Source organism: Pomacea canaliculata, linkage group LG7, assembly GCF_003073045.1.
Source record: "Pomacea canaliculata isolate SZHN2017 linkage group LG7, ASM307304v1, whole genome shotgun sequence".
NCBI lineage: Eukaryota > Metazoa > Mollusca > Gastropoda > Architaenioglossa > Ampullariidae > Pomacea > Pomacea canaliculata.
In genome coordinates, this window is record NC_037596.1 from 9,709,952 (window position 1) to 9,734,274 (window position 24,323).

Sequence of the window (24,323 nt, forward strand, 5' to 3'; positions counted from 1 at the left end):
CTGCCCCTGGTGCTTTGCCGCTCTTCATTGTCTTGACTGCTGCTGTCACTTCTTCCAGGCTTGGTGGGTCTGTGCAGATGTCAAGGTCTATAGCTGCTGGCTGGATGTCTGCAAGCTGAGGGGGATCTGGTCTGTTCAAAACCGACTCAAAATGTTGTTTCTCTGACTAAAATAGTCGAAAATATGTTTCGGAAAATTTTAGAAAATCATTATTTCAACCTTTGCCTAAATTATGAAGCATTTGTTCATTTGACCATGTCATTAAAGTGAAATCTTTATAGACTTATTATTATTTGCACCACAATTTTCGGTTTCCAGGTTTTTGTGCCTGTCTGTTGGGGAAAAGATCTCGAGCAAAACAACTTCTCTGTTTACCTAATCCGGGCATTTCGCTCAACACAATGATGTCTGTACTTGCCAGCCTTGTTTTGCTTGTAATACTGAAGGACTGCTCAGGTATGCCTATCGCTAACCATAATAAGCAAAAAATTCTATAAAGATAATGATTACATCATGATGATGATGATGAAAGAAGACTACGTAGAGCTAAGATAAAACTAAAAAAATGAGAGAATAAAACTTTTGGTCATTTATTTAGTTATTATATTTTGATATTTTCCTTATAGTATTTTATACAATTCAAATGACATTTAGTGTGAAAATGGCAACTGAATTTTTTAATGTGAATATTTGTTTGTTGTAAAATAAATTTTAAAATTTTATGTGCTACATTTATAGGTCATGCTATCGAAGGGTGCAGTTCTGACTCTCCTATGGATGTGGATCCGGCTCCCCTATTTTTTAAATGCGTAGACCTCACACCTGACCAGCATGTGTCCTGGCACCTGTTGAAAAGGGATGGCAGCAATAACGATGAAATCAGCCTCTTGAATGTTGCGGTGTGTTTACGGGGTGAATTTTGCAGTTCACTGCTCACTGGTGCTGCCGCAGAGCGATCGGATGACGGCTCCAGCGTTCTGAAAATATTCTCACCTGCTGTGTTGGAGTCCTTGAGCATCACCTGCAGGGCTTTTGATAGCATAACTACGTACAGCACCAGGTACATGACCGACTACACCTGCAACTTAGCCATAAGAAGTAAGTACATAGATTATTTATTACCCCTTAATTTTGAAATGAAAAACTGTTTAGCTCTGTGGCTTGGTGTGTAGTGAGCGTGAGCAGCAAGAAGGTCGAGTTGGTCCCTGATTTTTTCAGCAAAGATGTAGACAACAGAAATGGTGATGGAAGCTTTCAGAGAGCACACAAGATTGACCACAAGTTTAGTCCCTTTGTGGTCATCAAGCTACACCTTTCATTGTCTTATTATACACTTGTACAACCTCCCTCTACCCTAGATCTCTGTAATGCTTTTGATTGAGTTTTGGAGGGATTGAGACCTTCCACACAGCCGTGGTGTTCTCCGACATATAGAAATAAATGATAAAAAAAAAAAAAACAATTCCTGAAAGTAAAATCCACAGAAAAGAAACGGATCCTCACTTAGCTAAGGCGTTTTCGTGGATGAACAATCTATTCCTCTTCTGTTTATCATAAGCATTTATGAGATCAGATTACTGGATTTCTGCTCATATCTCTATAAGCCTTCTTGTTGGCTGCCCATGAAAAACGTTTAGTTCATACAGATACTTTTGGAAGTATTAATCTCCACTTTTGAATTTTATTTCTCGCGATTTATTATTGAATTTTTTTTTGTGTGTAAATGAATGAAAAGTTCCTACATTTTGCTTTTAGTTGTTACCTTATTTTGTGACAGCTGCCGTCTCATATGTCACCATCTTTTCGTTTTATTTCTCACATATCCATTTTTAAATGGAAGCGGTGATTCTCATTAAATATGTTTCCAGATAACCCAACCATGTCTTGCGGGATAGAACCAAATCAGGACCAGACCATGTATACCGCAGGCTGTCGCATTGAAAATATTTACATCATAAGCCGACATTACTCATGCCTATTCATTAAGCTGGCCGAGGTACGAGTTATTTAATAACTGGTATGGTGAACAGTTTATTTTCAATGTTATTCTTCATTATACAGGTTTTCAGTACAGAAAAAGTTGTAGTAGAGTGAAAATTAATGCGATACGTTTATGCTATTACACGCCTTTGCTTGAACCGCCTATAGTTTTATTATTGTAAAATGCTGAATTTATTTCCTGTGCAAAGAAACGTTGCACAAAGAATTCTGTATTATTTTATTAAATTATATAATAGTTTGTTACAATCCATTTGTATAACTCATTATCATTATCTTCCTCGTCATCTTCGACGTCCTTCTCCTCCTCATTTTCATCATCATCATAATCGTTATTGTCACCACCATCATCATCGTCAATTGAAAGAAAATGAAATTTTCAAAATGTTGGTTTGTCAAGGATGGGACTGAAGAGATCTTCGGGAATTCCACCTTCCTAGTGACAGAAAGACCAGTCCCCGTTTCAGGCTTTTGTTCTATCCAGTTTCCGAGTGCAGAATACAGCTCGCTGATTGTACGCCTTCATCCTAATGAAGTGCAAGCCATCGCCAATTTAAGAGTGTGATGTGCTCACAAACCACTCTTCTCTTATAATTTGTATTCAGAGGCGTCTAAATTTTAAGTCTCCCATACTTGAAGCAGATTTACTTATCTTTAAAGACGCCGTCGAAGAATTGTCCAGCTGCTATACATGGAAGTGTATCGTATGATGAAAAAGAAATAAAATGAAAATTTCTTGAATGCTGATGGTCAGTGTCTAAGACATGAATGTTCTTATGTGGGTGAAATAATGGGCGAGAGATGATTGAGTTACAGTGACATAAACAACTCATGCAAACGATTCTATTTTTAGAAATATTACCATTTCGTCACTTCCTGCTTTCTGGACAAATCCAGACGTGATTACGACAAAACATTAATATAATAGTTATGGTATTTCTTGTGCCTCTTCGTCATAAAATACCACCGGAATATGTTTTAGTGATAATGTTCTGTTTCTGGCTCTGTTCCTGAGCGCTCGTGTTGACCTTTAAATGAATTACAGTTCTGAAAAAATTGCAAGCAGCTTTATGAAAAAAATATGATTACTTAGAAGACATTTTATTAAAAGCTAAATCACCATCAAGCTGATATATAAGCCTACAGGGTAAACGGATTAGTATGAATTGTCTTCTATGTAAAAGAAGCAATCCACTCTTCAGGAACAGGCAGCTTTAACAATCTTTTTGACCGTAAGACCTGTTGAGATAAATTCTCTAGGATTTTAGCCATTGAATATAGCTTACTGTCTTTGTTTTGCATACATCAAAAATTAATGACTATTTTTTAAACTACTATCTTGTTATGACATTTTTTCAGCTCGCATACACTCTTTTTGTTTCGTTTTCACTAGTTGCTATTAGAGTTTAAGTTTCAGTTACAAGATGTCGTGCAAAGATGATGTGATCTGTCAACTGGAAAGAGTGTATTGTTTACGAAATTTATATGTTGTGTCGCTTGAACCTCGGAAACTGTCTCACGATGCTTAAATCTTTACTAACAAATAAATGGTAAGTGTGAACATCAGATAAAATATCGTGGGGTCACCTGTCAGAAAAAAAAAACATCTGAGCGGGATGAGTTTTGTGCTTTTACTGGAAGACAATCTTCTATTGCCAAGACTTGAAAAATAAGACAAAGTTTACACATTCAATATGCAGAGGTACATGATTTATTTTTTTTTTTTTATTATTATTATTTTTGCTTTGGCTTTCAGACTACGAGTAGAAGAAAGTTGAAAGAAGTGTTTAATTAATGTCACATTTATATAATCTATTGTAATTACAATGTCACTCGTCGAATCACAGCTATACACATGGATATTCATCTAAGAGAAATAATCTAAGGAACAAAAACGAAGATGCAAAATGAGTGAACAAAACTTTAAAAGAAGTATAAAAATGGTGGAGTAAGGTGGGAAAGTGGTGAGGGAACGAATTATAGCTTAGGATAAACAACGATCACGACTTTTTAAACCCGTTGATGACTGAAACATATACTAACCCGGAAAAGGAATCTCAAGTACAATTCACTGACAATAACTCAAATAAAGAAAACATTTGTAAGACTTGTCTGGAATAATCAGCAGAAGTATTTTTTTTGAAAAGGACTAGCAAAGAGATCGCTGGATTTTAAGAATTGTCATAAATGATGAATGTTTTTTGTCAGATGTAAAGTCTGGGGCAGGCTGCGGTGGGCGGTTACAATGTTGTTACAGACGAAATGAAGAATTGTTCCAGCTTTGGTACATGGTGCGAGACGCTAAACAGCACCGCGCGATGTCTGTGTGTATTCCGGGTGGCGGCTGCTGCAGTGCGGGTGGATGCTGTTTGCTGCTGCAGAGTCACAGCACTCTCGGGGTCAGATGATGCCAGAGACTTAGTCTTGCTTAGTCCTTATAATATGTAAAATCGTTACAGTTTCCAAGCACTGATAAAATAGCTGTTCTGTCTAACTCGTTTCTGCTAGAAATATTTTTGTCAAGTTTTTCTCGTTATACACGAAAATAATAAATGACTTTTTTAAAGCCAAGCCGCTCAGTCTTAAGGATGCTGTATTTTAACGGAGAAAACGAGTGTTTTGTGCATATTCATGCGGCGAGATTTCAACATCTTCAGCAACCGTAGCCGCCGCAGTTTTCTTCTCGCTTCACGAAGGACGCTCACGGCGTACAGGACAGGGTTCATGAAGGAGTTCAGAGGACAGACCAGTAAGGCCAGGACACTGAGGACATCAAGAGAATACGATGTTCCCATGTGAGTCGTGACCCCCACGAAACTCATGAGAGAGCAAGACAATGTTTTTGTAACTAGCAGAAGGGTTAGTCGTCGAGTGGCTTTTCTTTCCACAATCTCGGGATGAACGTCTGGACGCAAGTCTCCTGATGTTGGCTTCTTTATGCTGTCAGCCACCAATCAGTGAGAGTTACCTGTCCCTGTCAATGAGATCTGATAATATCACAATCACCCTCACCACTTCACTGTGCTGGTAAGGTGTGGAGGAGCATATCGACCGTACCACTACCTCCGACAGCTGTGGATATATGTATATGAAGGCAGTATAGCAAGACTACGACATGTAGATGGTACTACCACATGCACTACAACAGACAGGTAAAGAGGAGGTGGACGGTAGGGTGACATTTGTAGCCCCAGCCTCCTCATTCTCCTCCGGAATGTCTTTCCTACTAAAACCATTTAGTAAATAAGAAGAACAAATGATCGAGTGTCCCAACATTCTTTCACTTAATTTTCAAAAACATTTTCCCTAAATTTTGTTCCTTGATATGATATGCAAACCTGGAGCAATTTTTTTCATTCTGTGGCTGTAATATATAAATATATACCATTATTAAAAATCATCCCAGCGAAACATTTTGTTTGTTTTTTTATGTGCAGTACAGGTTTTCATCTTCTTTGATTCTTGCTTTCAAAATAATCAGGCATCCATGCTTAACCTGAAAATTATTAAAAAAATATTACCAGACTTCGGCTGTTTTGTGTTCGAGCATAATCGTTCGTTCCTCTTGATGGAAACCACAGATGATGACCGCCATTAAAACCCTTTATGGAATTAATACGCTTCATTTGTTTTGATAACGGGATTCCATTGACTGAATGTCCGAGTCTAGCAGTAACTATCCTTGTGGAACAGAGTATATGATGCTTACAGTCACGCAAACAGAAGATAGCCATCAAACTTTGAAATTTCCATGAAGTTGAAATTTTAAAAAAAGCAAAGACGCGGAAACAAAAAAAAATGTTTTCCTTTGTTCATCTTGATGGAAACCACACATAGTTACCGCCTAATAACTCCTGTGTAATATCATGATTTTATCATCTTTTTTTCTTTAAATCAGGTGGTATCAACTACAGATGTATGAAAAAAAAAAAAAAAATAAAACATGAACATGTCGATAAACCAACCATGCTTCATATTCTTGCGGTATTTTTCATTTTTCTTTAGTGGTATTTCGCGATCTTAAAAAATTATGAAAACTTCGAAGACACTACAACAGTCAGTAAATTAGTTTAATCATGAAAGATCGTATCAGGCAGGTCAGAGGTACAAAATATTTGTGAGCCAGTAGACAGAAAGACAATAACACATGCACATACACTGATGTGTTTTTCTTTTATAATAGTTTCCACTGCTTACAACAGACTTTCTCTAAGGATTTATTAAAAATATTAATTAAGCCAAGGAGGGAATCGTGTATTAAATTCATTATATTATATATATCACTATGTTTGGAAGCATTGACTACAATGGACATGTTAAACACATATATCTTAGCAAAACACATTCATAATTTATGATGTACAATATCAAATATTTTACCTGCTTTCTTTGATTTGTCTTGAACAATAAATCAAAACACAATCCCTCCTTGAATTTCTAATGCCTTCACTCGAAAGCCTGACTAACCTGTGGACATGATGACTTTCCTTTTGTCAACACTCCCTCACTTGTCTGGATATCCGCAGGACAGCAATTACACTGAAGCACCAAAGTTTATTGCTGTTCCTCCCTCCTGTGACATCTGCACTGTTTTGTTGGACAGGTTTGTTGGTGTCCCAAAGAAATAAATCAAACCAGCCAGTGAGTAAGCAGCATCTCCATCTCCTTCACTTTGACAGCTACACAGGACTGGTAAGGTCGCCTCTTCGTAGCTCCTGTCTCGTAGAAACCATATTGACAAAGTTTCTCTGACTAAAATAGTCCAAAATATGTATCGGAAATATTTCAGAAAATCATTATTTCAACCTTTGCCTAAATTATGAAGCATTTGTTCATTTGACCCTGTCATTAAAGTGAAATCTTTATAGACTTATTATTATTTGCACCACAATTTTCGGTTTCCAGGTTTTTGTGTCTATCTGTTGGGGAAAAGATCTCGAGCAAAATAACTTCTCTGTTTTCATAATCCGGGCATTTCGATCAACACAACGATGTCTGTACTTGCCAGCCTTGTTTTTCTTGTAATACTGAAGGACTGCTCAGGTAAGCCTTTCGCTAACCATAATAAGCAATAAATTCTATAAAGATAATGATTACATCATGATGATGATGATGAGGAGGAGGAGAAGAGGAAAAGAAGAAGAGGAGGAGGAGAAAAAAGACTACGTAGAGCTAAGATAAAACTAAAAAAAAGAATGAGAGATGAAATCTTTTGGTCATTTATTTGGTAATTATATTTTGATATTTCCCTTATAGTATTTTATACAATTCAAATGAAATTTAGTGTAAAAATGGCAACTGAATTTTTTAAATGTGAATATTTGTTTGATGTAAAATAAATTTTAAAATATTATGTGCTACATTTATAGGTCATGCTATCGAAGGGTGCAGTTCTGACTCTCCTATGGATGTGGATCCGGCTCCCCTATTTTTTAAATGTGTAGACCTCACGCCTGACCAGCATGTGTCCTGGCACCTGTTGAAAAGGGATGGCAGCAATAACGATGAAATCAGCCTCCTGAATGTTGCGGTGTGTTTACGGGGTGAATTTTGCAGTTCACTGCTCACTGGTGCTGCCGCAGAGCGATCGGATGACGGCTCCAGCGTTCTGAAAATATTCTCACCTGCTGTGCTGGAGTCCTTGAGCATCACCTGCAGGGCTTTTGATAACATAAATACGTACAGCACCACGTACATGACTGACTACACCTGCAACTTAGCCATAAGAGGTAAGTACATAGATTATTTATTACCCCTTAATTTTGAACTGAAAACTGTTTAGATCTGTGGCTTGGTGTGTAGTGAGCGTGAGCAGCAAGAAGGTCGAGTTGGTCCCTGATTTTTTTCAGCAAAGATGTAGGCAACAGAAATGGTGATGGAAGCTTTCAGAGAGCACACAAGGTTGACCACAAGTTTAGTCCCTTTGTGGTCATCAAGCTACACCTTTCATTGTCTTATTATACACTTGTACAACCTCCCTCTACCCTAGATCTCTGTAATGCTTTTGATTGAGTTTTGGAGGGATCGAGACCTTCCACACAGCCGTGGTGTTCTCCGACATATAGAAATAAATAAAAAAAAAAATTCCTGAAAGTAAAATCCACAGAAAAGAAACTGATCCTCACTTAGCTAAGGCGTTTTCGTGGATGAACAATCTATTCCTCTTCTGTTAATCATAAGCATTTATGAGATCAGATTACTGGATTTCTGCTCATATCTCTATAAACCTGCTTGTTGGCTACCCATGAAAAACGTCTAGTTCATACAGATACTTTTGGAAGTATTAATTTCCACTTTTGAATTTTATTTCTCGCGATTTATTATTGAAATTTTGTGTGTGTAAATGAATGAAAAGTTCCTACATTTCGCTTTTAGTTGTTACCTTATTTTGTGACAGCTGCCGTCTCATATGTCACCATCTTTTCGTTTTATTTCTCACATATCCATTTTTAAATGGAAGCGGTGATTCTTATTAAATATGTTTCCAGATAACCCAACCTTGGGTTGCGGGATAGAACCAAATCAAGACCAGACCATGTATACCGCAGGCTGTGAAGTTGAAAATATTTACATCTTAAGCAGACATTACACATGCCAATTCATTAAGCTGGCCGAGGTACGTGTTATTTAATAACTGGTATGGTGAACAGTTTATTTCAAGTTATTCTTCATTATACAGGTTTTAAGTACAGAAAAATTTGTAGTAGAGTGAAAATTAATGCGATACGTTTATGTTATTACACGCCTTTGCTTGAACCGCCTACAGTTTTATTATTGTAAAATGCTGAATTATTTTTCTAGTGCAAAGAAACGTTGCACAAATAATTCTGTATTATTTTATTAAATTATATAATAGTTTGTTACAATCCGTTTGTATAACTCATTATCATCATCTTCCTCGTCATCTTCAACGTCCTTCTCCTCCTCATATTCATCATCATCGTTATCGTTATCGTCACCACCATCATCATCGTCAATTGAAAGAAAACGAAATTTACGAAATGTTGGTTTGTCAAGGATGGGACTGAAGAGGAGTTCGGGAATTCCACCTTCATGTTAGTAGAAGAACCACGCCCCGTTACAGGCATTTGTTCTATCCAGTTTCCGAGTACAGAATACAGCTCGCTGATAGTCCGCCTTCATCCTAATGAAGTGCAAGACATCGCCGATTTAAGAGTGTGATATGCTTACAAACCACTCTTCTCTTATAATTTGTATTCAGAGGCGTCTAACTTTGAAGTCTGCCAAACTTGAAGCAGATTTACTAATCTTTAAAGACGCCGTCGAAGAATTGTCCAGCTGCTATATATGGAAGTGTATCATATGATGAAGAATAAATAAAATGCAAATTTCGTGAATCCTGATGGTCAGTGTCTAAGACATGAATGTTCTTATGTGGGTGAAATAATGGGCGAGAGATGATTGAGTTACAGTGACATAAACAGCTCATGCAAACGATTCTATTTTTAGAAATACTACCATTTTGTCACTTCCTGCTTTATGGACAAATCCAGGCGTGATTAAGAGAAAAAAATTAATATAATAGTTATGGTATTTCTTGTGCCTCTTCGTCATAAAATACCACCAGAATATGTTTTAGTGATAATGTTCTGTTTGCAGCTCTGTTTCTGAGCGCTCGTGTTGACCTTTAAATGAATTACAGTTCTGAAAAAAATTGTAAGAAGTCTTTGGAAAAAAAGATGATTACTTAGAACACATTTTATTAAAAGCTAAATCATCATCATCAAGCTGATATATAAGCTTACAGGGTAAATGGATTAGTATGAATTATCTTCTATGTAAAAGAAGCAATCCACTCTTCAGGAGCAGGCAGCTTTAACAATCTTTTTGACCGGAAGACCTTTTGAGATAAATTCTCTAGGATTTTAGCCATTGAATATACCTTACTGTCTTTGTTTTGCATACATCAAGACTTAATGACTATTTTTTAAAATTACTATCTTGTTATGACATTTTTTTCAGCTCACGTACACTCTTTTTGTTTCGCTTTCACTAGTCGCTATTAGAGTTTTAGTTTCAGTTACAAGATGTCGTGCAAAGATGATGTGATCTGTCAACTGGAAAGAGTGTATTGTTTACGAAATTTTTATTTTGTGTCGCTTGAACCTCGGAAACTGTCTTACGATGCTTAAATCTTAGCCAACAAATAAATGGTAAGTGTGAACATCAGATAAAATGTCGTGGGGTCACCTGTCGGAGAAACATCTGAGCGGGATGAGCTTTGTGTTTTTGGCTGGAAGACGATCTTCTATTGTCAAGACTTGAAAAATAAGACAAAGTTTACTTATTCAATGTGCAGAAGTACATGATTTATTTTATTATTATTATTTATTTATTTTTAATTTTTTTTGCTTTGGCTTTCAGACTACGAGTAGAAGAAAGTTGACAGAAGTGTTTAATTAATGTCACATTTATATAATCTATTTTAATTACAATGTCACTCGTCGAATCACAGCTACACACATGGATATTCATCTAAGAGTAATAATCTAAGGAACAAAAAAGAAGATGCAAAATGAGTGAACAAAACTTTAAAAGAAGTATAAAAATGGTGGAGTAAGGAACGAATTATAGCTTAGGATATACAACGATCATGACATTTTTAAACATATTGATGAATTAAACATATACTAACCCGCAAAAGGAATCTCAAGTACAATCCAATGACAATAACTCAAATAAAGAAAACATTTGTAAGACTTGTCTGGAATAATCCAGCAGAAGTATTTTTTTTTTACTTTAAAAGGACTAGCAAAGCGATGGTTGGATTTTTAAGAATTGTCATACATGATAGAATGTTTTTCGTCAGATGTAAAGATTGAGGCAGGCTGCGGTGGGCGGTTACAATGTTGTTACAGACGAAATGAAGAATTGTGCCAGCTTTGGTGCTTGTAAGCTGTTGTCATGGTGCGAGACGATAAACAGCACCGCGCGATGTCTGTGTGTTCCGGGTGGCGGCTGCTGCAGTGCGGGTGGATGCTGTTTGCTGCTGCAGAGTCACAGCACTCTCGGGGTCAGATGATGCCAAAGACTTAGTCTGGCTTAGTCCTTATAATATGTAAAATCGTTAGAGTTTCCAAGCACTGATAAAATAGCTGTTCTGTCTAACTCGTTTCTGCTAGAAATATTTTTCAGGTTTTTCACGTTATACACGAAAATAATAATGACTTTTTTAAAGCTAAGCCGCTCACTCTTAAGGATGCTGTATTTTAAGGGAGGAAACGAGTGTTTTCTGCATATTCATGCGGCGAGATTTCAACATCTTCAGCAACCGTAGCCGCCGCAGTTTTCTTCTCGCCTCACGGAGGACGCTCACGGCGTACAGGACAGGGTTGATGGAGGTGCTCATCGGACAGACCAGCAAGACCAGCACACTGAGGACTTCAAGAGAATACGATGTTCCTATGTGAGTCGTGAGTCCCACGAAACTCATGAGAGAGCATGACAATGTTTTTGTAACTAGCAGAATGGTTAGTCGTCGATTGGCTTTTCTTTCCACAATCTCGGGATGATCGTCTGGACGAACGTTTCCTGATGTCTTCTTGATGCTGAAGAAATAAAGTATATCAGCCGTCATAACTAAGACAGGATTCAGGACTGCAAAAACTGAAAATTCATAGGTCCACCCGATGAAACCATCCTTATGAACCGGTAAAGGTGCACAGACCGAGTTTTGCCGGTAAAAATCTGGCTGAGGTGTCATTAGAAACAACGGCAAAGCCGCGAGAACTAGTCCAACGATCCAGGTGAAGCAGCAGCAGATGCAAATTATTAATTTATATTGTGAGTGATTATTTTTAAGACTTGATAACAACATGCAGTGTGCTGCTAGGAGGACCAAAGTCATCAAAGACACCTCACTTGAGACAAAGAAAACAACGCCGACACTTTGACAAAGGTGTCCACCTGTCCACGATTGCTCGTACCATAAATAATGTTCTCCATACACCTGATCTGCGACACCAATAACAAACAGATAAATACCCATAAAGAGATCTGAGAAATTTAAATTAATCATCAGAAACCTGAAGGTCCAGCTAATATTATCTTTCTCTAAGAAAATAGTGTATAAAACACTACAAATGTTTCCTGCGATGGACGTGAAACACAGGATCCAGAGAATCACCTTCAGAGGTTTCGAACGCAACAGATTCTGACAAGATGAAAAACTGTCGATCGGTGCTAAGCAAAGCAAATCCTTCACATCGGGAAGAATTTCTTGACAACAAAGAGTGAAATAGCTGGCGTGAATAGTCCGAAGTGACCTTAGATGCCTCAGAGTCTCTCTGGGAATTATTTTCATGTCAGTTCCTCTGATGTCTAACTCGGTCAAGTTGTGAATGTAGTGGAACTGTTCAGAACCAAACACTTTAATCAAACTGAAAGACAGATTTAAAACCTTGATATTGGGAAAAAACGAAAACATTTTCTCTTCGAGCTTGCTTAAGAAAGTTCGTGATATATCAAGATAAGCTAGAGGCGAATGGGATGCAGTGTAACTTGTGAATAAGGTTTGCAACGGATTGCCACTAAGACGAAGAACTTGGAGATTTTCAAATTGCATAAAATACGACATGTCGAGCCAGGTAATGAGGTTTTCACTCAGGTCAAATGTTTGGAGACTAGGAAGCGACATGTTGGAAATATTTTGTAAGTTACAAGCTGAGAGACTGAGCCACACGAGGTGAATGCTGGGATACAGTTCTGTGGTGGACATTCCAGACCCGATGGCGTCCAAATAACGCATGGCAGGGAATTTCTGGGTATCAAACATCGTTGGACAAACAAATGCCCATCCCTGGCATACACACCCTTGTGGGCAGCTGAGCTCACAGAACAGTTCGTCGTCGTGTTGTGGACACTGTGGTCGGCCGTCACACATGTGGTCAACGTGCACGCACACGGTGGAGGCGCGACACCTGTAGAAACCTGGACACGTGTAACTCGCACAGTCTTCCTCGTCCTCGTGATAAGGGCAGTCGTACACGCCGTTACACCGGACGTACACAGGTAGACAGTAGCCGTCAGGTGGACACCGGAAGTGCGTGTCTGGGCATGCGTCAGAACTGTTAAGTTCCTTGTAGATAATGTCATCTTGCTGAGAGAAGTCTATCACTGCCGGAGGTGCATGAAAGGGAGTTCTGGGGACTGTCCATTCTTGAAACGTGACACAGTCTTCGTCGGAGGCATCCCAGCAGTCCCTGTCGATGTTACAGCGTTTGCTCAGTTCGATGCACTGACCGTTACGACACTTGAATCCATCACAGTGATGGTCACGTGTGCAGAACGTTTCGTCAGATCCATCCAGGCAGTCTGGTCTGAAATCACACACAAGACTGTAGGGAAGACTGTTAGTGTGGTCCCGACACATAAACATGGCGGTCAAAACAGATTTTTTGCTCCTCGTCCAGGTCAGACAATGCAGAGCAGACATCTGTGCACCACAATGACTAGCTTGGTCACATGACAGGAAGTCGAAAGTAAAGTGACCATCAGGACACGATACATAGAGACTATTGTTGTTTTTTATGACATTGTCATTTTTAAAGCTTGACATCTGTGGAGACATTTTAGACACATTCAGTGTTGGGAGGTAAAACTCACACAACGGAATTCCTTCTTGAAACTGTTGGATGCAAGGCTGCAGGGCAAAGTCATCAAAATGGAGAGAGAAAATGGAACAGTGTGTGTTATATATGTTGACAGATATTCTCCCCACTGAGAAGGCGAGATAAACATAATCATAAGCAACAGTGCCATCAGACCAGACCAAGACTTTCTTGTACTGTGGGGGTAAGGTACCATCGTATGTACTCAAGCCTACATGCATATCAAATGGCGACTTGTCAAAATGATACATTTTATTGAAAGCATTCCGTTCCTGCTTAGTCTTTGTGTTGCCAAGGTTACCTCCTCTGTTTCTGCACTCCCGACTAGCAGAAGACCAGGTTGAGTATCCTTTGGATTTAAATGAAGAATAGCATTTATTTCCCACGGCAACCGAGCCGTTACAGGCAAAACTGCTGAATAAACATCTTGGCCCCTCGTCTTCTCCTCCGTGGCACTCTGGCTCCAGATTGCACTCCAGGTGTTGTTTGAACTTGCTGTAGTGAGGAAGGGAACAATCCCACAGCCCGCTGTCCAGCTTGACTGGCGATTCATTGACAGTGTGGAACGAAAAACTCATTTTAAAGCCTTTTCTGAAACATATGTGTGCGTAGAAACGAACTTGTATAGAATGAATAAGCACGAGAGCAGGTACTACTGAATTATAGCAAATCTCCATCTTCAGTGACAAGTTTTCGTGATGAATTTCGTAGAGTTGGATGGAAATCATTGAGCAAAGATTCATACGTTCATAAGAGTGGATATCGATATAGAAGCTGACCATGACCACGTGGTTTGGGGGAACATGGACAGTACGAGAAGCGTTCATAAAGCATGGGTGTCTCCTGTTCTCGTCAAAGCCCCACGTGGTCACGTAGCCGGACGTAAGCGACGTACGCACGAGCGGAAGCGTCATTCGCAAGTCTTCGTCGTTGGCTGTAAACCTTATTTTAAATTCGATGATGGCATTAACTGTCCTGATTTGAACAAATATCTGGTTGGATCCACCCAGCAACAACGGGAAAAGACGCTCGAAGCTGACGAAGGTTAAGGTGGTCGTCAGATCTGAAAATTCCTCATCTTCTGAAGTTTTGATGATAACCTCTTCCAGTTCTCTAGAGTAGTCCAGCCTGACTTCAACGTACTTGCTTTCAGGAACGACAATTCTAAAGGTACAGTCAAGATTCCTGTTGATTAAACCGTGAATAACACCCGTCTGGCCTGAGAATGTAATCATCTTCTGTGTTACACAAAGTGTTTCGTTGACTTCGTAAATGGTTTCTGGTCTTTGCTCGTCTCTTCGAACGATGCTCTCGTATGTATTCCAGTTATTATCAAGTGTGGTCGGATATTTTGTACTGAGAGATTTCCACAAATCTGTATGACTATTTCTAATCAGACTACTGTCAAGTTTAAAATCGAAAGGTTGAAGAGAGGGAGAAATATTCTTGCTTAAATGATCATCATGCCGGTAACCGGTGGTGTCATCCAGGACATGAGTGAGATTGTTACTTGTGGGTGTCGCTCGGCTATTTCCATGCTCTGTGCTCGCATCGCAACATCTGAAGTGAAAGTGTTTCCTAACATCTAAAGCAAGAAATGTCACCAATATGAGGTATTCAAGAAAAATCATGTTGGAGGCACATGAGCTTCGTCCACCTCAGAAATGCCCTTCAACGCCTCTGTTGTGACAAAGAAATTGCTATCTCGTCGGTCGAAGGTAAGAGAAACTTTCTTTAGCAATCGTTTATCAATTGACTGTGCATCCTTATGTTTGCACCTTTTAAGCAGATTGTATATTCATTTGGAATTACTACAGCTATTTATCCATTTTTTGTTTCACCGAAATGAATTTAGAGTGATTGCATTAGGACTATTGCCAGTCCACCGTAAACACTTTCACATGTTGTTCCTAAGACCTAGACTTCATAAAACCTCGGTTGTCGCTAAGTCTGTTATTTAAATGTAACGGTTAGTTTACTAAATAGCGTTTTGAGACAAATGGATTGTTTTTATTAATAATTAAAGTGTCAGGAAAATGAGCGTATTTTACCAAGGCAGTGTGGAGAAAACCAGAAACGAAATCTCTTATTTTTTCTTCACTGAAAGCAAATACAAACTCCGAATTTTACAAATTGAGTAGAATTGTGTTCTTCAAAAAAGTTATAAGTATTAAGCAGTATTTAGGACTTCGTAAGCAGAAGTGAGCATATGTGAACACACACACACACACATGTGTTTAATTTAAGACCAAGTAGTACTAGCCTGAAGAAGAAATATTTTATTACATTTTATTAAAGACTCCATAGAAAATACATTTTAGGTCTTAACTATTTATTTTTGTTTCCGAAGGTAAGATCAAGACAGAAACATTTGTTTTTATTTCTTATTATTACTAAAACAATAGCAGTGACATAGAAAAAAGATATTGTGATTTTAAGTTTAATCAAATTCTCCCACAAACTCTACACCACCTACTGTCAGAAGTGCTTTATCTTACCCTCGATATTGTATAAAACTTAATAGTCTTTACATGATTAAAGAAATACTTAGGGCGTGCCCGTTGACAGTAGATAAATGGAAAAGTCAACGATTCGTGTGTTTCCGATTTATTTGTTGAGAATGTTTGGCGCTTTTTTCATAAGTTGTGAGCAGATATACTTTGTAGTTCTGTAGCTTTGCTACTTAGTTCCCACAAGATGTCCATGTGGAACTGATTTGTTCAAAGATTGAAGAAGAAGAGGCTCACCAATGACCATGCCGTTCTCTGGACACGGTAAACCACACACATTCACTGCATTCTATCACCAGCAAGACTGTGACCGTTAGTTTTAATGTGATTAATTACAGAAAACCATTTGGCTTAGGTGGATAAGTGTTAAGGGAAAGACTGTATCAACATATGGTGTGAAGTATGAGTTGATGAAGGACAGAGATGACCGTGGATAAAAATGAGGTAAACATGAGGCATTCGTTTCGCGTGAAGTAAAATGTTTTAAGCATTCAACTGGAAAAAAAATTTGTAGATAAAAGCAACACCTTAAAAATTTTTTTTATTAGTCTACTGCTTGTCTTGTACTAGGCTTAAATTTTACACTCCTGAAATACAATAAAGGTGATAATAATATGCTTCCATACAACTCTGAACAGTTGTGGAACGATTGTAAGAGTGTGGCCGGTCACGTGAGACTCATCTCGATGATGAACTCTTGCTCTTGCTTTGGATGTAGTACACAAGATAATCGGCGAACAAAAAGGTTCTCGGATCAGAAAATCGTGTTAGTGGCGGTATTGCTGTCATCAATGATCCATTCATGTCATACAGATGACACGCACATTCAAATAAATAATCATGCATTAATTAGCGGTTCATTGTCATACGAAAATGAGACGGACATCGACATCCCGCACTCGGGAAGTCCAAGGTCCTTGGATTCGACAACGGAACGGTCAGACGAGAACCTAGATAGTAAAAAACACAGAGGTAATGTTACTACAGTATGGACTGCTGATACTTATCGTCCGAAAGAGGAAACAGATTCATTTTTTATGAACATTAATGAGTGCGGATATCTAAAAAAATTTCAGTTTTCTGGCTTAAGAGGTGTGATTTATGGGAAATCGGGAGGAGAAACATCCCCCAGGTCAGTTCCCGACTGTGTTTGGTCCGTTGAAGTACCTACAGGCTATTTTATATCAAGTTTTGTGCGTTTTCTCTTGGATCCATGCTTGATCGATGTCTCAGTCACTGTCGTCAGTAACTTCAAAAGATGTCCTAAGGTTTTTTACAACTGCAAAGCCATCAAGAGACGCCAGACAATAACAGTAAGTGGTCATAACCAACAATCTTTCTTCTTTTATGACAATCTCCAAAACGTATCACTCACTTTGGAGTTTGAAGTACACTTTGAGGTGGTGGAGAAAAGCGTGTTGTACACACTTCCTATAGTCTTTACATCCCCAGTGTCGGGCTATGTCATGTCACACGGGTTTGATGACAGTAAGCAATATCCCTGTGGTACAAACGCCACAGCGCAGATTACTGCCCCGGATGGTCACGTGATGATGATCAGCTTTGCACAAGTGCATCTTGATGTTAGCAATATGATGTACCCTGGAAAGGATGTATTGTCACTGTACACAGTCAACAACAACGGATCTCTTATCCTTTTCACAAGACTTCATGGCTTACAGAAGGGTCCAGTAAGTGTTGAAACAAATGTTCTCCTTCGACTGGAAGCGACGAACAATGAGGGCGGTGGCTTTCAAATGTTATTCACATTTCACCCCTCGTATGAAACCCCTCGCCGTTTGAACAGTGGACTTTGGGATTGTTCTTTGCCCGTCTATAACTCATTCAAACAACACCTGGAGTGCAACCTAGAGCCGGAGTGTCATGGAGGTGAGGACGAGGGACCTCACTGTCCCTACAGCAGTCCCGCGTGTAATGGACTAGTTGCAGCAGGTGACAAATGCTACAAGTACATCGAAAGAAATGAAATGAATTCATGGAACTTTGTAGACTATGAATGTATAAAGCTAGGAGGGACTTTAGCTAGCGTGAAGTCGAAGGAAGAGTGGAACGCATTCTTGAAATTGTTTACATTTGGCAAAAGTCCTTACATGGCTATGATTGGGTTGAAAACTTCGAATATAAATTGGCCAAAATACTACAAATATGTTCTAAAGTGGGCTGATGACACCATCTCTTATGAAACTAACACAACTCAGGATTTTTTTGATGATCTTTCGAGAAAAGTCTGTGGCTTCTATGACTACTTCCACCCATCGCGTGCATTGTTGTTAGAATGCGCTTCACCTGGTGAACACCGTGTTGTATGTGAATATGATGCTCATCTTGAAAAACATATCAGACAAACCACAGTGCCCATTTCTGAAATTACAGTGTCTTTTTCAGCTTGGGTTAATATAAAAGTTTCTATCACCCTTTGTCCTTCAAGTCATGTAACCCACTCTTTCCTGTCCTGTGATCCAAAATGTTTTTGTGGAGTAGCTGGCCTTCCTCTTTCCTGCCGAACTACAACTGGTTTCAATATTTTTGTTGAGACACAAATGTTTACTTGTGATGATCATCTTGCCACACTTCCCTACAGTCTTGTGTGTAATTTTAGGCCCGACTGCCTCGATGGATCTGATGAGAACTTTTGTGAACACAACCACAAATGTCGAGAATTTACCTGTCGTAACGGTCAGTGCATCTCTTACACAGACTTCTGTGACCTGTATCAAGACTGTTGGGATGGTTCAGACGAGGATTGTACTCATTCATATTTTTATAAATATCCTCCAAAGACTAGATTGTTTCCTCCAGCAGTAGTTTACTTTGACGGTGAAGGTGATTTTTACCAAGTACCTCTCGCACCTTCTGAGTCATGTCCACAAACGCACTTCCGGTGTGCAGGTGAGTCGGCTTACTGTCTGCCCGTGTACGTGCGCTGTAACGGTGTGTACGACTGTCCGTCCCACGAGGACGAGGAGGACTGTCAGCGATACACGTGTCCGGGCTTCTATCGCTGTCGTGGATCACGTGTTTGTGTCCATCCAGACAACGTGTGCGACGGCTGGCCACAGTGTCCGCAACACGACGACGAGACTTTCTGTGGATTGAACTGCCCTGGTGAGTGTTTCTGTCAGGCTCTGGCATTTGTTTGCAAGAAAAAGTTTCGTGTAGAAGATTTCCCCGAAATCCGCTACCTGGACGGCACACACTCAGGTATGACGATGGAAGATTTTTGGTCAAACGTTAATATTATTTGGCTTAGCTTAGCGTCTTGTGGATTAACTCGTTTTACTCCAGTTAAACTACCAAACCTGCAAACTCTAGATTTTAGTGATAATTATATTACTTTCTTAGACTTTAACTCATTTATAATGTTGACCAATTTAAAGAAGTTGGTTTTAGCTAGAAATCCTCTTGTTAATTTGCTAAACAGTGGCTTTCCTTATGTACATAAAAACCTTGAAAATGTTGATTTAACTCAGACTTCTATAAAGATATTTGACAGCCAAATTTTTGCTAATTTTTCAAACATCAAGGTCCTGAACATGTCGTTCGGCCACGTTGAAGCGATAACAGACGAGAGATTTATCTTCCTCCCATCACTGAAAGAGCTCGACTTGCGAAATAACCCATTGGCGATAATTCCCAGGGAAGTTTTTAAGAATGCAAAGCACATTAATAAAATTTTTACGGATAATTATAAACTCTGCTGTCAGCAGAATCTTCCAGACTCTTTTGAGACCGGTTCCTGTTTTGCTCCTGTCGATGAAATTTCGTCGTGCGATGATCTGTTGCGATCAGACGTGTACCGCGTGTTCCTGTGGCTCTTCTGTGTTTTGTCGATTGTCGGCAACACCGGTTGCTTTTTGTTTCGACAGATTCTCCAAAAAACAAGGTCTGCATCAGGTTTCAATGTATTTGTTACTAATCTAAGTATAGCTGACTTCCTCATGGGCGTGTATCTGGCTATACTGGGGGTAGCAGACGAGACCTACCGGTCAATCTATTTATGGCATGACCTCCAATGGAGAGACAGCACGACCTGCAAAGTGGCCGGCTTCCTGTCCTTCATGTCCAGCGAGGTGTCGACTTTGATCATCTGTCTCATTCACCATCGACCGTTTTATCGTTCTCCGCTTTCCGTTCAGTAAATTCCGCTTTGAGCGCTGGTCAGCCTCGTGGGCGTGTGGACTGGCCTGGGCTGTGGGCTTTACACTGGCTGCTGTTCCTCTCTTGCCATTCTTCACTGACTGGGAGTTCTATGGTCAATACGCCATCTGTGTCCCGCTGCCAATTTTAAGGAAAACCTTTAAAGGTCGTAATTATTCTTTCGGAGTTACAATTATTTTTAATATGGTTCTGTTTGTGTTTATAGCGCTGGGCCAGATCTGTATATTTTTCTCAGTCCAAACGAATTCTTTTAAGGAAAAGACCACAAAGAAGTCAAAGGATATCATCATAGCTCGCCGCCTTGCCACTGTCGTAGTATCTGACTTCCTGTGCTGGTTTCCAGTAGGAATGTTAAGCATCCTGGCAAATTTGGGAATTTCCATTCCTAGTGAGACGTGTGTTGCCATGGCTATTTTTGTACTGCCTCTGAACTCGGCTTTAAATCCTTTTTTGTACACCTTTAACTTACTAGTAGAAAAGTGGAAAATAGCAAAAGATGAACCCATGATGCAAAAATTAGAGTTGGAATTATTACCTAATTTCGAATAAAATAACCAGTCATTACTTTCAGGAAGCGATGCCATTAACTTGTCTTCACAGCTTTCGGTAATCTTGGTTACAGCGAGTGCACGAAACGCATTATTATAGCTCGTTATATCAGTTGCAACTATGCTTGCATTTTTACCTCAGAAATAAAAGAACAAAATACTGCTCAACTCACTGAAGGTTCATATAAACGATGCTCCGATGATTTTTTTGATGTGGAGGCATGATCAGTTGCTTTACACCAGAACACACTAACGGTAAATGTAAGCGTGCTGTTGAGTATTACACTAAATAAATCGAAATATTGAATTCAGTAGAAAGATAGAAAAAAAAAGGGTTAACCATGATCTTTGAGTGTTTGGGGAGCAACAGGTACCCATGTAACAGCTGGATTGATTTGGACGGGGTGGGGAGTAGGATACGTATGCCAGACGGGTACAAAGAGAATGGCAATACCTATATCTCACTACTGACTTTTTAATGTCTTCCTGCTGTCACGTGACCTCTCCCTGTAAACGACAAAGGCGCCGCAGTTTGGTTTCTAGTGTACTCGGAGAAGGTGTCCCGCTAAAAGTTCACTCCATGCCTAAAGTTACATTCAATACTTGTTTTAACCGATATGCAAGGATGGGTTTAACCGAAGGGAGATAACAATGATAAGGGGAGATAACTACGGTCCACTCACACTCCATGCCCTAGAAAGGGTGTATCACGTGATCTTTATACAATTGCAAATCAGACGCTTACATTGAGGATATTTACTTTTCGAATTTTATTTGCTGGGTCGTACAACAATGTAGAAAAGTTTGTGTGCCATAACTTTGTAATAGCATACATAAATAGGCAATAAAATAATAGAATAATTTACACAAAATAATTAATACGTTAATGCGTGTGGTAAATACATGTAAATATATACATTTGTTAGATGAAAGAAGCGGCACAGCGAATTTTCTTTGGTGGACCAGCTGTCGGAAGTGAATACCTTGCTCCTGTGACAAACACCGAGCAAACAAAGCTGGAAACGACAAAAGGCTAGTCTCCATCTTCTCGCTCCCTCCCTTTCTCCCTCCGTCCCTCACTTTCTCCTTCCACTTCCAGTGATTGAAAGGTCATGAGCGTTTCTTTTTGAACATTGCCTGTCTTCATCCGTCTGCAAGATAAATCTTCTTTTATTGGAAACCTTTTTAACTGTCTGAAAGTGAGGCAAACGTGAAAGAGAAAATATATATTTATATGTATAAACCCCCACCACCACTCAAAGACCTAAAAGAAAAAAATTAGGGGGAACTTTACATCTTTTGTGGCAAAGCAAAAGCAAGTAAAGGAAGAACAAGAAAACTTAAAAAGGAAGAAAGAAATGACAAAAAAAAAAATAAATAAATAAAATAAGAAGAAACCCTGAACGAGAAACTGATGAATGACGAGAGGAATGCATACCAGACCAGTAATTGCAGTAGAAACAACAAAAGTTTATCAACATATTGAACTGATGATAACGATGAAGACGATGACATGAGGCTAAATGTGTCTACACTCACCAAAATCACCATAGTGAGGAAAATCCAAAACTAGGCGAAGCAATACAATCTATTAACAAAGTTATTAAAATAAAACTATAATATACGACTGTGCAGAAGTTCATAAAACCAAACTCATAGTTTACAGCAATGATTCAAAGACTAATTATAGCAATGACTATTCAAATTTTCAAAACTTTTATGAATAATATACAAGTAATTGGCACTTGTGTCTCAGGAATCGTAAGTGTAGGAGTTTCAACGTCAATGATAGAAAATACATTACTGAGGCAAACACATGTCACTCATATTGCCTTTTTGTCATTGATGGAAATCTTGATAAAAATGAATCACACTGATCATAATAAGACATAATAAGCAACGGATATTTCGAATCTCTTATTAACGCAAGTCCATCTTTCTTGAGATTCGCAGGATCATCAACATCTAACTCTTCCTGTCAGATTCTACCACGAAAAGCTTATGTCTACTTTTGTGTTGTTCCGATGAATTACTGTAGCAATCTGTCGATCTCCTGAACCGCATACTGGAAGATTTCAAAGGGTTCCAAATATTGGTCAAATTGTCTTCCATAGACGAAAAGTTAACCATGTCATCCCCTCCTTCACCAGCATCACTGTCCTACTAGTCCAAACTCGCATTGATGACAAGATCATCACACCATGCCTCCGTTGTCTTCATGGCCTCGCCCAGGAACACCTGTCTAAGCTACTGACCCCTTACCACCAGAGTCGGTCTCTTTGGTCTGCTTGTGTTGCCATCCTCTTCTTCTTTTTGAGCCTCGTTGTTCGGAGTTCTTTGTCCCTTTCTGTGTATATTGAACCGTGTGTACCTTCACAAGTATTGGTATCAGACCTCTAAACATACTTCTGTAAGAACTATCTTGCAATAATTAAGCTTCTCTATCCTCTCACTCTTTAGTTCTTCAGCTTAATCTATGCACTTTGCTCATGTTTGCCATGGTGCTTATTCTTCTTTGGATGTCTGTCTGATATTTCAAATAGTATTGTGTGTGCGTGTGCGTCCAGCAAATTGTTTATACAAAAATTAGTACATCAAAAAGAAGTGAGGTTTTAATACAATTCATACAACATATTAATAAGAAAAAAAACATAATTTTTACTGCTGAAAGATTTTTTTGGCAGAAAATCAAAACCACTAAGGTAAGATTATTGTTCCTTACAGTTCCATGTCAAGAGCCAGTGGCATAGACCCTATGTGACAAACTATTCCAAGAAATTATCTTCTGGTCATTTCGCAAAATCTAAACGAAAAAACACTTCTTTAATAAATCGTAGTGAACACAGCAAAAAGAGAAACAGTGGTTAGCATACATTTAAGAAAAGACATGCAAAGAGAGAAAAAGCGCCAGAGAAGGAAGAGTTTTAAAACATCCGACGACCGGCTCTCACAATAACAATCAAAAATAGCAAAAACTGAGTGTGACTTGAAATGAGGTCTGAACATATTGACTAAACTAGCTAAACCTTTATACTAGTTTTCGGAAGTAAAGTTTTTTCCCTATATTATCCTATGCCCGTAGGAAGACCAGCTTTTTTTGACTTGCATTAATTAACACACCCTTTGCGGTGAGACATTTGGGAGTTTCTTTAGGTTTATAAATATATGTTTATGTTGCTGCACACGAAACTGACTGTCAGATGATTATCTTACCCTTGCTAAACTTTATTGCAAAAATAATAGATGTGTCTCTAATAAAACTGAGTAATTAGACTGTGATATATTAACACTCACAAAATCGAGAATCAAGCATTCATTTTTTTAATACCTATTGCCATAAGTGTTTACGTACAATAAAAATACTCAAAGGTTTTCGTGCACAAAATACATTTTAATTCTTTTTCCTATCTGATTCTGTTATGTGTTTTTAGCAATAAGGGACTTCAAATATGAATACT

The 24,323-nt window shown here is 38.8% G+C and overlaps 2 protein-coding genes across 2 annotated transcripts; both read left to right on the top strand.

Moving 5' to 3' along the window:
• Positions 1 to 329: 329 nt before the first annotated feature.
• LOC112568466 lies at positions 330 to 2,739 on the top strand. The gene is made up of 4 exons (XM_025245774.1): positions 330 to 456; positions 739 to 1,098; positions 1,869 to 1,996; positions 2,399 to 2,739. Exons 1-4 carry the CDS (start codon positions 402 to 404, stop codon positions 2,561 to 2,563), a joined length of 708 nt encoding a protein of 235 aa, XP_025101559.1. The 5' UTR covers positions 330 to 401; the 3' UTR covers positions 2,564 to 2,739.
• Positions 2,740 to 6,989: 4,250 nt separating this feature from the next.
• Positions 6,990 to 9,410, top strand: LOC112568467. Its single transcript, XM_025245775.1, has 4 exons — positions 6,990 to 7,041; positions 7,368 to 7,727; positions 8,487 to 8,614; positions 9,016 to 9,410. Exons 1-4 carry the CDS (start codon positions 6,990 to 6,992, stop codon positions 9,178 to 9,180), a joined length of 705 nt encoding a protein of 234 aa, XP_025101560.1. The 3' UTR covers positions 9,181 to 9,410.
• The last annotated feature ends 14,913 nt before the right edge of the window (positions 9,411 to 24,323 follow it).

Excerpts from the sequence above, each read along its gene's own strand:
- LOC112568466 (XM_025245774.1), top strand. The coding sequence starts at position 402 with ATGATGTCTGTACTTGCCAGCCTTGTTTTGCTTGTAATACTGAAGGAC. Across the intron at positions 457-738 it reads AATACTGAAGGACTGCTCAG|GTCATGCTATCGAAGGGTGC; the intron begins GTATGCCTATCG and ends CTACATTTATAG. Across the intron at positions 1,099-1,868 it reads CTGCAACTTAGCCATAAGAA|ATAACCCAACCATGTCTTGC; the intron begins GTAAGTACATAG and ends ATATGTTTCCAG.
- LOC112568467 (XM_025245775.1), top strand. The coding sequence starts at position 6,990 with ATGTCTGTACTTGCCAGCCTTGTTTTTCTTGTAATACTGAAGGACTGC. Across the intron at positions 7,728-8,486 it reads CTGCAACTTAGCCATAAGAG|ATAACCCAACCTTGGGTTGC; the intron begins GTAAGTACATAG and ends ATATGTTTCCAG. Across the intron at positions 8,615-9,015 it reads AATTCATTAAGCTGGCCGAG|GATGGGACTGAAGAGGAGTT; the intron begins GTACGTGTTATT and ends TGGTTTGTCAAG.